The sequence below is a fragment of the Cyprinus carpio genome, chromosome A6 (assembly GCF_018340385.1).
Source record: "Cyprinus carpio isolate SPL01 chromosome A6, ASM1834038v1, whole genome shotgun sequence".
NCBI lineage: Eukaryota > Metazoa > Chordata > Actinopteri > Cypriniformes > Cyprinidae > Cyprinus > Cyprinus carpio.
The window spans coordinates 17,300,237-17,314,681 of NC_056577.1; the positions used below are offsets into that span (position 1 = coordinate 17,300,237).

General features: G+C 36.8%; 1 protein-coding gene across 1 annotated transcript in view; it reads left to right on the forward strand.

Annotated features, from left to right (window-relative positions):
- LOC109091789 (kinesin-like protein KIF1A) overlaps positions 1 to 14,430 on the forward strand; it is a 41,786-nt gene extending 27,356 nt beyond the window's left edge. The window contains exons 30-45 of the mRNA XM_042758219.1: positions 63 to 129; positions 257 to 341; positions 433 to 538; positions 2,913 to 2,939; positions 6,948 to 6,971; positions 7,409 to 7,523; positions 8,366 to 8,499; positions 8,596 to 8,657; positions 8,762 to 8,907; positions 9,011 to 9,208; positions 9,548 to 9,619; positions 9,852 to 9,976; positions 10,295 to 10,423; positions 10,591 to 10,783; positions 10,956 to 11,074; positions 11,157 to 14,430. Of these exons, the coding sequence (XP_042614153.1) occupies positions 63 to 129; positions 257 to 341; positions 433 to 538; positions 2,913 to 2,939; positions 6,948 to 6,971; positions 7,409 to 7,523; positions 8,366 to 8,499; positions 8,596 to 8,657; positions 8,762 to 8,907; positions 9,011 to 9,208; positions 9,548 to 9,619; positions 9,852 to 9,976; positions 10,295 to 10,423; positions 10,591 to 10,783; positions 10,956 to 11,074; positions 11,157 to 11,199 (1,645 nt within the window). The 3' untranslated portion in view covers positions 11,200 to 14,430. The remainder of the gene's footprint in view (positions 1 to 62; positions 130 to 256; positions 342 to 432; positions 539 to 2,912; positions 2,940 to 6,947; positions 6,972 to 7,408; positions 7,524 to 8,365; positions 8,500 to 8,595; positions 8,658 to 8,761; positions 8,908 to 9,010; positions 9,209 to 9,547; positions 9,620 to 9,851; positions 9,977 to 10,294; positions 10,424 to 10,590; positions 10,784 to 10,955; positions 11,075 to 11,156) is intronic.
- Positions 14,431 to 14,445: the final 15 nt, after the last annotated feature.

A 14,445-nucleotide genomic window follows, 5' to 3' on the forward strand; every position in this document is an offset into this window, starting at 1 on the left:
ATTTATATCCAGGAAAGTGTGACAGTGCTGGTTATTGTATTTGACATATCTCTCCCTTCCAGCTATATCCCAGCCGTAGTGGACCACCGGGTAGGCATGCCCTGCCATGGCACTTTCATGTTACATCAGGTACTGGGAAATGTTCTTTATTTCCCTTTCCATTGTGTTATTTTCTCTCATACTGTGTATTTTAACATTAGATTTCAAAATTAATAATAACACAATAACTTAAAATAACACAACATTTACATAACAGGGCATCCAAAGGAGAGTTACAGTCACCATAGTGCATGAGTCAGGAAGAGATATTAAGTGGAAGGAAGTGCGAGAGCTGGTTGTAGGTGAGTTTGGGCTCAAATGTAAATGCTTATGCGTAAACCAAAGTGAAGTTTGATGATATTCAACAAATGGGATGTGTTTTGTGTTTGACAGGGCGCATCCGGAACACGCCTGAAGCAGATGAGACAATCATCGACCCCAATATTCTCTCTCTCAACATACTGTCTGCAGGATACATCCGTCCCGCACATGATGACAGGTACATTCCCAACCCTAATAAATATAATAAGACCAGTTTAGAAGTTTACAAATCAAATTGACATTCTCATGTTTTCCACGCTTTATTTAACACTAACCATAAGACATCTTGAAAGTTATGCTTGTCATTTTATATTCAAGATCACTTCCAAAGGGAGTTTTATTCTTCTGTCATGAAGCCTTTTTTTCTCCTATAGCACTCAGTAGCAGATTTTCTTGACGTTGGCTGTTCCCACTACACTCTTTTTAACACCAGGTCTCCATTTTAGTGATTGCTGTACTTAATATGACTCTCTCCTCATCCTTGGCTCATGATCTGAGAGCTGGAGCCAAGCCTGTGACAAACAGTTCTATGCACAACTTTAAAGCGATGAGTTTTTGCCAAAGAGAAATGAGTCAGTGAACCAAACCTTCAAAACAGCTCTTAAAGGCCTGTCTCAAGGGAGTGATTCTAAATCAAACAGCACAGCCACAGCGCCAGCCTTAGATAAAGACAAGAAGTATATTCACACTTTATGTTCCTTTACACAAAACATACCATAACTCGCTGCATGGTTGTGGTGGCTGACAACTGGCACTTACTAGTATTGCCATATTGAGGCTTTTAGGTGCACATTACGAGTTTAGGAGAGTCTGATCCTGCAGTTAAGGGGGAACCTAAAAGAACTCCAAAAGAAGTCAAAACAAAAGGTTAGGGGATCTTAAAAGTATACTATCATTCTAAAGTCTGGGTTCTATACAATTTTTTTGAATGTTTTTTTCTTTTTTAAAGAAGTCTCTTATGCTAAACAAGGCTGCAATTATTTGAACGAAACAGTAACGATGTGAAATATTATTATAATTTATTTATTAAAATATCTATTTTCTAATATATGGCAAAGCTGAATTTTCAGTGGCCATTACTTCAGTCTTCAGTGTCACATGCAAGTATATCATTTTTTTTTTTTTATCTAAAAAGTTGATTGTAAGATTGTAAGTTACTGAAAAATTAAATGGTTAGCATTTGGCTATCTATGTTAGTAGCTCCAAACAACTTGTTCATGCAAAAATGAATTGTTTCCAAAAATCTGACTCTTTCAAAAGTAATTTAATTTAAAAGCTGTCACTGGGGAAGTACCTTTTAGGTACTACCTTTAAGGTACAAATACAGACCCTTTAGGTACAAAGGTGTACCTTTTGAAAAGGATATGCCCTAGTGACAGCTTTTATTTCTGAGAGTGTATGGTACACAGATAAAATTAGCCTTGATGAATGCTTAAAATATCTTAATGCAATTCTCAACACACCTCTTTCCCAACTGTAGGATTGCGTTTAATCATTGCTGAGACATTGCTGCATGACATAACCGCAGCGGGTCAGGATGCTTTTAACGCATCGCTTGACTGATAGACTAATCCATGCAGCTGCTCTTTTTCTGTTTTATAAAACTCATAATTATCATTCCTCTCCCACTGCACGTAAGACAGAATGTGGTTTTATTAGCCTTGATGAAGGAGGTCACAATTTATTGAACCAACAATCTGAAAATGCACTATTTTCAGAAAGGCAGGGAAATGAAAAAATGCTTCTCTAGTTCACCTCCTTGCTGGTTGTGCAAGTCTTCCTGTCTGATGCTGGTCTGCATTTGTGTCCATTCTCATCTGTTCATTCCATTCGTTCTGTCCACACTCCATTGCTCAGTCTCAACTACCTGCTCACTGAAGCACACAGTGGATCGACTTCTTGGCATCGCTGCTAGTCACCACCACGTAGCGCTTATCTGCATGTGAAGATTTATTTCCGAAGAATGTTTACCATTTAAAATCACTAGAAGCTAATTTGTGCACACTTTACTAATCAAATCCATCATTAACATTCTCTAATCATGTTAGTTATTGTAAACAAAAGGCCACGTTTCTCATGTCACCTTATGCTGTAGCAGCCAAAAAAAGCATTTGTGTCATTTGCAATGCATTACTAGGAATTCACCTTAGATGGGCATCATATATCAGCATCCAGACTTTGCTTCAAATGAAATCAGAATATATTATTAGATATATTATTAGATGTGTCCGCCTGAACCCCACTGATGCAAAACCCTGTAAAAGAATCATTCAAACCTTCCATTTCAAGCAGCAGTGACCTCCTCTCCTGCGATTTAACCACTAGTCTTCACTAGATAGTCCACACTGCCTATAAACGGAGCTGGATTCATGCACCAATGCAAAGGAACAAGGACAAATATGTGACAGAAGAGTTGTGCAAAGGCCTTGACAGCCACATTATATTCAAACAACAAAGTCAAATAATTGGAAACAAGCTTCTGGGCCTCCACACAAGTTTCTGAATCTGATATTTTTTGTCCACTAACAGAATGTTGTTTTGTGTTTTTCCAGACAGTTTCTTGATTCGGACATTCCTAGGTATATTACCTTCAAATCCCTTTCCTCTCATAAGATACTCTCTCTCTCTCTCTCTCTCCTCTCTCTCTCTCTCTCTCTCTCTCTCTCTCTCTCTCTCTCTCTCTCTCTCTCTCTCTCTCTCTCTCTCTCTCTCTCACACACACACACACACACACACACAGATTTTGTATTTTTCCTTCTTTTATTTCTATGGCCATCTGTCCAATCAACCTCCATCCTCATTTTTTGGCTCTTAAATACTGCTTTTTCTGCATTCTTGTTGGTTTGCCTATTTATTTTCTCCTTCTCTCCTACTATTTCTGAAAATGTGAGAGAATTTCACTCTGGCTCCCATGGAAATGCTTTTGTGTGTGAAGCTTCTGTTCCGTATTGTATGTTTTTGACATTTTTTGGCACCTCTAGGTGACTGTATTGCATGGCTTGGCTTTTGTATGGGCTGCGATTTGCAGGAGGTGTGGTAGAGATCATAGTCACCTTCCCAGCTAACAGGGAATGTTTTCAGAACTTTAGCTAATTTTCTGGCAAGGTGTTCTCAAAGTTATGAACAAATGTTCTTCCATTAATGTTAACAGAATGTTAAATAATGTTGTTGAAATGTTAACACACAAAAAAATGTTTTTACATTGTTCATGGAACTTTTTCGTAAAATGTTTTAGACATCTGTATAATTTTTAAATATTACTACTTGTTTCAAAATGTTCAGAGATCATTCAAAGGATCTATTTAAAAATTACCAGAATGTTTGCGAAATGATGCAATGGAATGCCTCCTTAACATTTGTGTAACCAAAAACCAATGTTCTTAAAACATTTTCAAAACTGGACACAAATGAAACATAATAAAAGCATAATAGTTTTTTTCACTTTATAAATAAATTTGTATTCTATGCCACTCACTTCTTGATCATTCCTCCAGTTTAAACAAAAAGGAATTGAAAATAATAATAATATAATGAGTCACTATACCACACACGCTCCATCAGTCCCACATAAATGTATTGCTCTTGCTCAACAAAATTAGATGACATCTCTACTTAAAAATTTATGGTTTCATTTAAAACTGTTCTGCAAGCAGATCAAGTTCCATCACAAAATGTCAAAGCAACACCATAAAACACAACTTTGCCTGTGTGTGGCGATAACTGTGGGCCAGACCACACATTATGAGGTCTGTGTTGTTTATGGGCGGGAGGGCTTGCTCCGTTAACTTCGGTATTAATCATGAATCTCTGAACAAAATTTGTGTTACATTAGTCTACTGAGATTTACGATCTCATACGAAAAAATGTGTTTAATCGCATTAATTGACAGTTAGGCCCCTTGGCATTCTCTGCTCATGAGTAGCTGTTCTTTTACCACTAGGGGGCAGTGTCTCTTAGAAGATTTCAAACACTGTGTTGCCTGAATGACTTTGAGCAAACATTTCTAAGAGCTGCTTGTTCTGCACACTGTAATTATCAAACCAGGATAACTGTAATCCCAGGAATTAGCTGCTTGTTGTACATATAAGGGTGGTGTCGCCTCAGAGGGGTATGAGAGCATTGTTATTATCCAAATCCGTGTTCTCTTGTTGTGCTGCCAGGACTGTTTAGTTTACTAGGGGCAATTACAGATCACACCGAGAATTGTATTTATCAAAAAATTAAGTTCAACACCCTCGTCTAACTATTATTGCAAAACTACAGTTTTTTTATATGTTTGAGATATACACAAAACATATACTGCTACTTTTACTGTAAAAACTGGCAGCTGTGGTTGCCTGAAATTCACAATACCAATCAATTTGAAGTACAAAACCTCTTTTTTACTTTAAAATGTACTGATAACCACCATAATAATAAAGGTGGCATAATAATAATACCACATGATGAATTAGAGTTCATCATAAATGGGCTGTTTTATAAAACGTTGTATATACGATATATTTATATACTCAATACTCATGCACAGGTATTTATTTATTTATTTACAGAATATTGTGAGGAAAGTTACAGTTGACCAATTTGCAGGTTTGCATTTTTACAACAGTATAAATCTTTTTTTTGTAATTTGACAATTTGTGGACATACAGAACCTATCCAATTTAAAGCAATAAAAGATTTGGGAACGTACAAAGACTCTTTAAAGCATTTGATATTATTCTTAGTACACGCTTGTCACCTTGGTAACTGTACTGTAAGCATTATTTGCACCTCAACAAGAGTTTGGAGGGGAGTTAAGTACAGCTCTGCATTGTCCCTCCCATCCATGCTGTCACAGAAACCTATTTTAATTTCCAGCAGCCTGGGTGCAAGCATTACCTCATTGGTAGCACGCTTGCTTTCATACCCCTGTGCAATGAGCAGTTTTTCAATGTTATTTAGGTCCTTGATGCAAGCAGAACAAATAAACTGAGAAAGAAATGTCTCACTGTATATTTTGCCAAGAGCATGAGTTATAGTTTGGATTGGCTGATAAGAAATTTAAGGGAAAGAAATATTGAAAGGGAAGTTAAAACAACAGGAAATCTCTTTTATCATGTGTAAATGGGAGGTGGAAATTATCCTCACAATCCCTCATCTTGCTTGGTATGCTGAGCTTGATTTATGTGGTTGTTTGGGAGCGAACAGTAACATCAGAAATGGATTATAGAAATGGATATACTGTATATAACCCTGTTGCAGGACAGTTATTTTATATATTGTAAAACTATTTTCCAAATCAACAAGGGAGAGTCTATTTACTGAAAAATAGAAATACTTCAAGGCAAGCGTTTCTCTCCTTAAATTACCACTTATTAGGAGATGTATATGGTAACTAGGTATAATATTGAAATTAAAATTCTGTCATCATTTACTCACATTCATGTTATTCCAAATCTGTAGGACTTAATTTCTTTTGTGACGCCAAAAAGAAGATATATTGAAGAATGTTGGGAACCAAACAACATTGGAGTCTGCCTTTGTATGGACCAAAAAAAAAAAAAAAAAAACACAAAAAACGCTTCTCATATGATACATAGAAAAAGAAAGTAATACAGTTTTAGAATAATATGAGGGCGAGTAAAGGCTGAAATGCACTACATGACTTTTGAAATCTGAACACTAGGCATCATATACAGTACCTGCCGACTTTGTAAATGGTTACAGAAAAATACCTAGGCGCCATACACAAGACCATTATAGAGTACACAATTTGGTGTGAAATCTGTTAACTCCACCTGCCCAAAATCTGCAGACTGGCTCTGACATTCAACAACTATTGTCACTTCATCCAGACTACAAATAGGAGCAAAAAATCTGGGCAAAAAGTCATGTAGCGTATTCCAGCCTTAAATGATGACAGAATTTTCTTTTTTGGATGAAAAATCCCTTTTCAGTTCTCAGTAGGCAAAGAAGTGGGATGTTTCCTGCTCTAGACCTTATCCTTGATCACAACCCCACAGTCACCTTTGAAATGTCTTCCACATTGTCTAATATTTTCTCTCTATCCTTCAACAAACCGATTTCCAGGACCTCTTCCTCTTCTTTTTTTCTCTCTCCATGTCAAAGCTGCCTGCTGGGTCATGTTGGTCCATTCACTTTAACACTCAACATCTAAGCACCCAAGCTCAATCTATCATATACTGTACCTCAGAGAAGCTCGGCCCCTCTCATATACAGTACTTCTGGCATTTGGAGATTTAAGACCCTTCCCGGATGAGGTCTGTGATCATTTCAGCAGGTTATGACCTGTATTTATCAGAGCGAGGGTGGGTAGGCTAGAAGTTCAGCAAAATTAATATAATTTATGAGTAAGATGCAACCCATACTATGTTCAAGTACTTTCTCATGGTATAGCATAACTTCAGGGCCAATATTAGTTCATTGTAGGTCTGTGAGACCATAACAGAGCTGATGTGAGTTGGTAGAAAATGCAATAACATCTCTCGGATTGTTATATGCTTTAATAACAACCAGAGGCCGTAGTTTACTTCTCTGAACTGTCTTACCTATGATTCTATCATTGATTCTTTCCTTTCCACCTAAAGCATTTCCTTGGGGATTAATCCTAGGTATAAGTGTCCCCTTGTACTTGCATCTCTCCTCTAATGATCACTTCTGTCATTCCTCATTATTTTAATTTCATTTCTGTTTTTTCTATTGATAACTGTCATTGTTTTTACATATCATTGGTAGTGGTATTCATATCTAGTGATGAAGCTAGAGTGTTTTGTTGCATGCATTTAATATTGTCTTCACTCCTCACCATTTTTAAACACTTAGAATGTCACTTTATAATACAATATGATCTGATTTATCAAAGTAAACACAGACACTGTAATGCTTGTGTCAGTAGGTGTTTTGCCTAACAAGCTGACCATGTTTATTATGTATTAGCATAGCAATTAACAACAGCATCTATAAAATTATACAGTAAGAGAATATGTATATTCACCTTGGTCTATAAATGAAATTATAACTTTAAGGCTATTTTCTACCATTAATCTAGGACATTCTACCATTTCGAGGCTGCTTGGGATTCATCCATGCACAACTCTTTGCTGCTTAACCGTGTCACTCCTTACGGAGAGAAACTCTACATGACTCTGTCTGCTTACCTGGAGGTAACCAAGGCCATTCACTTATTCATAGGGGGGGATGAGAAGTTCATTTGGGAGGGTTACAGACCTACATGATTTAGTTCCAGCTAATTTAATCTACCAAACAGCCCACAGCATTTGTAATGGTTGAATCAAGTACATATGTGGAAAAAGAAGCAAAGAGCAGCAAACTCTGTGGCTCTATAGAGCACAACAGTGCTTGCCCACTTTTAGTTGTGGTCCTGGTTCTGTGAAGTATTTTTCCCATTCACTTTTCCACAGACATAATAATAATAATAATAATAATAATAATAATAAAATTACATTTTTGATTTAAAGCAAATAAGTTTTTTAAAATCAGATAAAAAGGACCTGTATTGATGTAACATTTATTGAAGCATTGAAAATGATGTAATCATTGATGATTGATTTTGAGTATAGAAACTATATATTTTAAGTTCCTTGTAAAATATTCAGATATGCACTATTGTTCAAATGTTTGGGGAAGATTAAAGGTTTTGGAGAAGATTTTTTAAATGTTACATAATATATATTTAATATATTTTAAAATAAAATGTATTCCTGTGATGGCAAAGCTGAATTTTCAGCAGTCATTACTACACATGGTCCTTCAGAAATCATTGTAATATGCTTATTTGGTGATTTGGTCATGAGATGTTTCATGTTTTTTTTTTTTTTTTTTTATATAACCGTTTTTTATTTTTTTTTATTTTTTTACACACATTAAAAATCAATTCCTCTTTTGGAATCTGACTGTTATGCTCTAGGTGTTCCCTGTTCTTTATCAAGCTATGGTTATTTGAAGCACCACTTTAGATTGAAACACAGTGGTTTACTCTTCCCAGATGGAGAACTGCACACAGCCCACAGTGATAACCAAAGACTTATGCATGGTGTTCTACTCAAGAGACGCCAAGCTCCCAGCATCTCGCTCCATCAGGAACCTCTTCAGCAGTGGCACCTTGAGGCCATCTGAAGGGTATAACTGCTTCTTCTCACTGCACAAGTCCTTTGCAGTGTTGCTCTTGTAATTTAAGTTACCATATTGTTTCCTGTCTTTTGTTTTTACATTTAGAAACCGTGTAACTGGTGTGTATGAGCTCAGTCTGTGCCACTTGGCTGATACAGGGAGCCCAGGTAAGACACTGTCATCTCATGTCTGTTTCACTGAGGATTTATGGGATGCTGGGCAATTTAGATTTTAGGGGGTTCTACTGTTGAAATGACACCTGAATGTGCAGGAATGCAAAGACGACGCAGAAGGGTGCTGGATACATCGGTGGCGTATGTGCGAGGGGAGGAGAACCTGGCTGGCTGGAGGCCCCGCAGTGACAGCCTCATCCTGGACCATCAGTGGGAGCTGGAGAAACTGAGCCTCCTGCAGGAGGTGAGAACATCTCCTTATTTGCTTTTTAATGTGGTTGGACTAGAATGTGGCATGGCAGCTCTGCTGAGGATCTTAGAACTCATTTCCTTCTACCGTATGTTAGGTGGAGAAAACCAGACACTACCTCCTCCTTAGGGAGAAGCTTGAGTCCACCCTGCTGCTGGGCCAGGAGTTGCTGCTGTCCTGCGGGAGTGAAGATCTAACCGAGTCCTCTTCCCTATCCACCCACCTGGGCCTGGGCCACAACCCTTGTCCCGGCCCTGACACACCCAACGAGAGGCAGATGGAGCTGGCTGCAAAGGTAAATTAGTGACTAACCTTGGGCTTACCTACAGTAGGTTATATGTATTAATATATTATATATAAATTATTTTATTGTATAGCCTGGGCCATCCAGTATATAAAATTATTATTTTACACACACACACACACACACACACACACAATTCATTTTTTCAGCCTTGTTCTCGTATCATCAATGTTACTAAACCACTTTTATAGTAGTAATTATAGTTTTATTTAATACTATAAATTGCTATAATGTTCGGAATAATTCATATACAGTGTTCATTTCAGGAATTCATGAGAAAAAGGTTCTTGTCACTGAATTTAACGTTCCCTTTTCTGCTTGTCCCAACAGTGTTTGCGTTTGCTTAACCACACCTTTAACAGGGACTACAGCCATGTGTGTGTTAGCGCCAGTGAGAGCAAGGTGAAAATGCTATTAAAAATATTTTACATTTTTTCTTTCTGTCAGCTATCAAGATGATTTTAAGGGCTCAGACTGCTGAGAATATACTGCCTTAAAAACCTTTAGGTTTCTGAAAATGTAAGACATGTAAGCATTTTTACTATTGCTGCAGAAACCTACAGATTTTTTTTGGGAAGGTGTGTGTTTGTATTCTGTGTTTAATGACTGATTACTCTGTTGTGATGTTTTGTAGTTAAGCGAGATGTCAGTGACTCTCTTGAAAGACTCGGCCTCAGTGTGTGCTGAAAGCACCCTCACCCCGTCCTCCACATGCCCCTCACTCGTGGAAGGACACTATGGCCACAACACTGAACTCAGGTCAGTACTTAGTGACTGCTGTTTTGTTTTGAGTTTTAAAAGAATAAACAAAACGTTTCAATGGTGACATCTGCAACACAAACCAAATGGAATTGCAAAAACAACAGTTTTTAAAAAGATTTTCTGATCATATTTTTTTTTGTCTGCTATTGATCAGACTAAAAGATAGTCCTGCCCTAAATTCAAGTGTTTTAACATAAATGTTAACATAAAGAAAAATCTTTACATATTTTTAAATATGTCTGCAAAAAATGGCTGCAAATGAAACGCTATCTAACTAATTGTTACAATCCATATTCTTATTGCTCATATGTGCAGACCCCCAACACCTCGATCTCGTGCTGTCAGCCCCATCCCTGACACTGAAACAGAGGGCAAGAAGTCTCCTCATGAGTCCAAATCAAGATCCCACACTTTTGTGCCAGACATTCAGGAAATCCGTGTCAGGTAAAAAATTAAATAAAATAAAAATTGTACAAATTGTTTATTGTTCAGAGGATGAGCATTTCCTTTTTATGTTACATTTGCCTGAATATGAAGTTCAGTTTCTGAGATTTAAGGAATTTGCATCTTTGAAAGTTAACTCTAACCTGTACCCTATTTTATTATTGCAGCCCAATTGTGTCAAAGAAAGGTTATTTGCAGTTCCTGGAGCCCCATAGTAATGACTGGGTTAAGAGATATGTGGTGGTACGCCGGCCTTATGTCTACATCTACAACACAGAGAGAGACACAGTGGAAAGGGCCATACTTAACCTGTCCTCGGCACAAGTGGAGTACAGCGAAGACCAGCAGGCCATGCTGAAGGTAAAACGACTACAATTATTTATTTATTTTAGAAAATGTTTAAATACCAGGAAGCCATGCTGAAAGTGAAACTTTTTTTATTTTATTTTATTTCAAGCTCTTCCAAGGCAAAATATTTTGAGTAAATCGACTGTTTATAGGCTGAACTAATTCAATTCTGTCTTAACTGCAGACCCCTTACACATTTGCGGTATGCACAGAGCACCGTGGAATACTCCTTCAAGCCAGTAATGACAAGGAGATGCATGACTGGCTGTATGCCTTTAACCCTCTGCTTGCTGGATCTATCAGGTACAGTAAAGCAGATATCTAAGCCTTTCACTTTAAAAGACCTGTCATACCAATATTTATTCGACATTCTCCTTCCCATCAGGTCTAAACTGTCCAGAAGAAGAGCCGGGCAGATGAGATTTTGAGCCCACTACATGTATACCTACTGTACAATGCTTTGAGGACAAAAAACACAAAGGACTAACCTTGTAAATAGATCTACTGATAGATCCCCCAGTTTCTGTGCTTAATCAACTCTCTGACCCTCTGTTACCCACATGTGTGTACCTGCACCTGCCCACACTAGCACCGATTGTGCACCTGTATCTTAAAGGCCCCTTTGTTGTGCATCTACAGTGGCCTAAATATTCAACTTACAACGCCAAAAGAACAGGCTAACTTCTTTATTGGGGTAGAGATAGTATGCTTATGTAGTCTTCAGCAACATTTTAGAAAGCTGGTGATGGGAATTTCTAATTCTGAAGTTGTCAGCTCATGCAAACACATCTGAATTTGTAACTGTGAAGAGTGGCGTCCATATCTTGGGTTTGTGGGAAAACGGATCACATGGCCTTACTGTCTTACTCTTGACTTGTAAGTCTTTGGGTTTAAAACGATAAAACTGGTCAGTATTTAAGTCAGCAGACCATATGTTTATTCATTTCTTGGCTATGGACGATAGAATTGATCAATGATAAGCAGTTCTCAGCAAGGAGAAGATGAATCACATCATATTACACTCTTACTCTCTTTAAGTGCAGTTCTTGGACACAGTACAACCCATCATAAATACTCATATACCTTTATAATGTTTCACTTGTATGGCCTTGAAATGCATAAAGTTTTCAAAATAGCCAGGATGCATGAGGAAAAATTTGGCAATGGAAAATGTTTGCATTCTCATATCTCTATATGAGAACCATTATAAAGATTTGGCCTATTTTTGTTGGAGTACTGGTCAGTAGATTTATCTAAAATGTATCATAATCCAGTCTAATATTTTATAGAAAGAATTATCGGTATCCCCAAGTGATCTTATATCTGTCTAATTTAAGTTTTATCTAGTTAGGTATTTATTTAACATTTTTATTTATTTCAGCACATATTTATTGACAAAGACTGTAATATTTTTTAAAGAAGTACAGTGCAATTTCTGCACATGGCACTTTTTTGTTATCATGAGTTGACTAACCTCCCTTTTACTGACTGCAATGCTCTCATTTCCACCGACACATTGAAAAGCATTTGGGGAACAGGTTCAAAGTGAATAGCTGGGATAGCTGCTATAACATGTAGATTACTTGAATTTTACTTTTTAGATATGTTCACTAGTTTTAGTTTAAGAAAACAAATATTTTTTTTTTTTTGCAAGATTAATTAGGTAGAGAAAAATCATCTCCATTGCCCAGAATTTTTAATGAGTGTTCGTGCAGTGGTCAGTCTTGGAAAATGGAAGGTTTAGAAGTTTGTTAGAACAAATCAAATGTACAGTACTGATGGAATTCTCTACACGCACCCCAGAGAGTGATGATTTTGTGCCTCTTGCATCATATACTCTGTTTTAGTTTTACAGTTTACATCATCTTAATCCCTGTGTGCTTCTTTAAGAGGGTGAATGTCCACTTTCAGGTCCACCCATCGGTACCACGCTTTCTCTCTGTGCGCAGGCAAATGCATCTTTAGTTAGTTTTTAGTTTCGTTATTAGTTTGCATATTGCACATGCCCTACATATTACTAGGTTTTGATATTTCTAAGCATATCTAGATGGTGTAATTTATTTATTTATTTATTTCTCAACTGACTTTACTTAAAAATGAACAAAACAAATCTATTTATTCAGCCATAAAAACAAAACAAAATCATCATGGACTCCAGAAACAAGCCCATTGTTCTGAACCTTGTTTTTTCTTTGACTGTAATCATATAAAACATCAAACAGGCTAAGACATGTAACACAATACATTTTAAATTCCATTTTCTGTTTTTAAAGTTGTCTCAGGTATGATTGTTGTGCTTAATGTCAATGGGTTTAGGCTGTACAAAACTGTGTCTGTGTTGAGACTGCTGATAGTTGTTTAACTTCAGCCAAACTAATTTTTTTGGAATATGAAACCAGATTTTTGAGTTATATTATACCAACAGCTAGGATTAATACACTTTGTACTAGTGCAAAAGCATTTGTTAGAAGGTAGAGTTCTTTGAGTCAGACCTTGACGTGGTCAGTCACTGGAGCAGAACCCATGCATGCACTTTCATTGCTTATTATAATTAGTCCTGGTGGCTTATAATTTGGTTTGGGATGACTGGATGATCCTGCAGGTTACCTAACACAAGCCTTTCCCATATTTAGAGCACAGATCAACTATTTGCAAATGCTGGGGTGCCTCCAGGGCAGCAAGATTCAGGCATATCAGCATGACTGAGGCCAGCCAACCTTCAGCACATGCTTAGTACAGGAAAAATCAAGACACTGAACTAACCTCTATTGAAAGCCTTGATCTGTCTATGAGTGAACCTCAAAGATCTGCATTTCTAATCCCAAAAATTCAGTTACTAATATTGTTATTTAGGATGTTGAAAGCTGAAAAGTGGGTTTCTGTTTCCATGAAAAATCAGGGTTCTGCTTCTCTGTGAAGCAGAAAACATATCCTAAAAGAATTCTCAATCTCTGATGGTTCTCTGTTTATGAAAAATAGTTAATGCACTTTTTTTTTTTTTTTTTTTTTTATTACAAAAACTATGTACACTTCACATTCACAACCAAACATAAGCAATGCCACTACTTTTAGAAACAAGTGCATATGTTAATAGTAATAGCAAGTGCATTTTCAAAATGAGTGACAACTAAATTATTACAAAACAGAGAGTTCACTGAATCACTTTCAGTTTGAGTACATGCAAGCAAATGTGAATTGTCTTGGTTTTTGTCTGTGCACCTTGTAGAAAAGCAGAGAGCTGAATGGTATTCTTCATGTTATAGCCTGTACTGTACCATTGCTACAAGCAATTTACATAAAACATTACATTATCATGTTTCAAGACTAAAAACATTGCATTCATTTTACCATCTCCCAAAATGAAAGAATTAATCAGTTCTCATAATCGACACCAAATATTTGTGTGCTTCCATTCTCCTCTTATGCACAGACTCCATTCATAAGCATATTTTCTTTGTTGTATTCTCTTAGTTTTACATGCCTTGTATATAAACATGATTGCTGTGAATGGTGTAATAGGCAGTTGTAACTGGTTTGTACCATCTTCAATGGGCAGTAGTTCAGTGTCTCTTTCTGAGTGTTGGAATTATGAGTCAAATGTTTGTGTACACTCGACACATTGTCAGATATGAAATAAATGTGGAACTTATGCAACACTATGAATTACTTTTTTG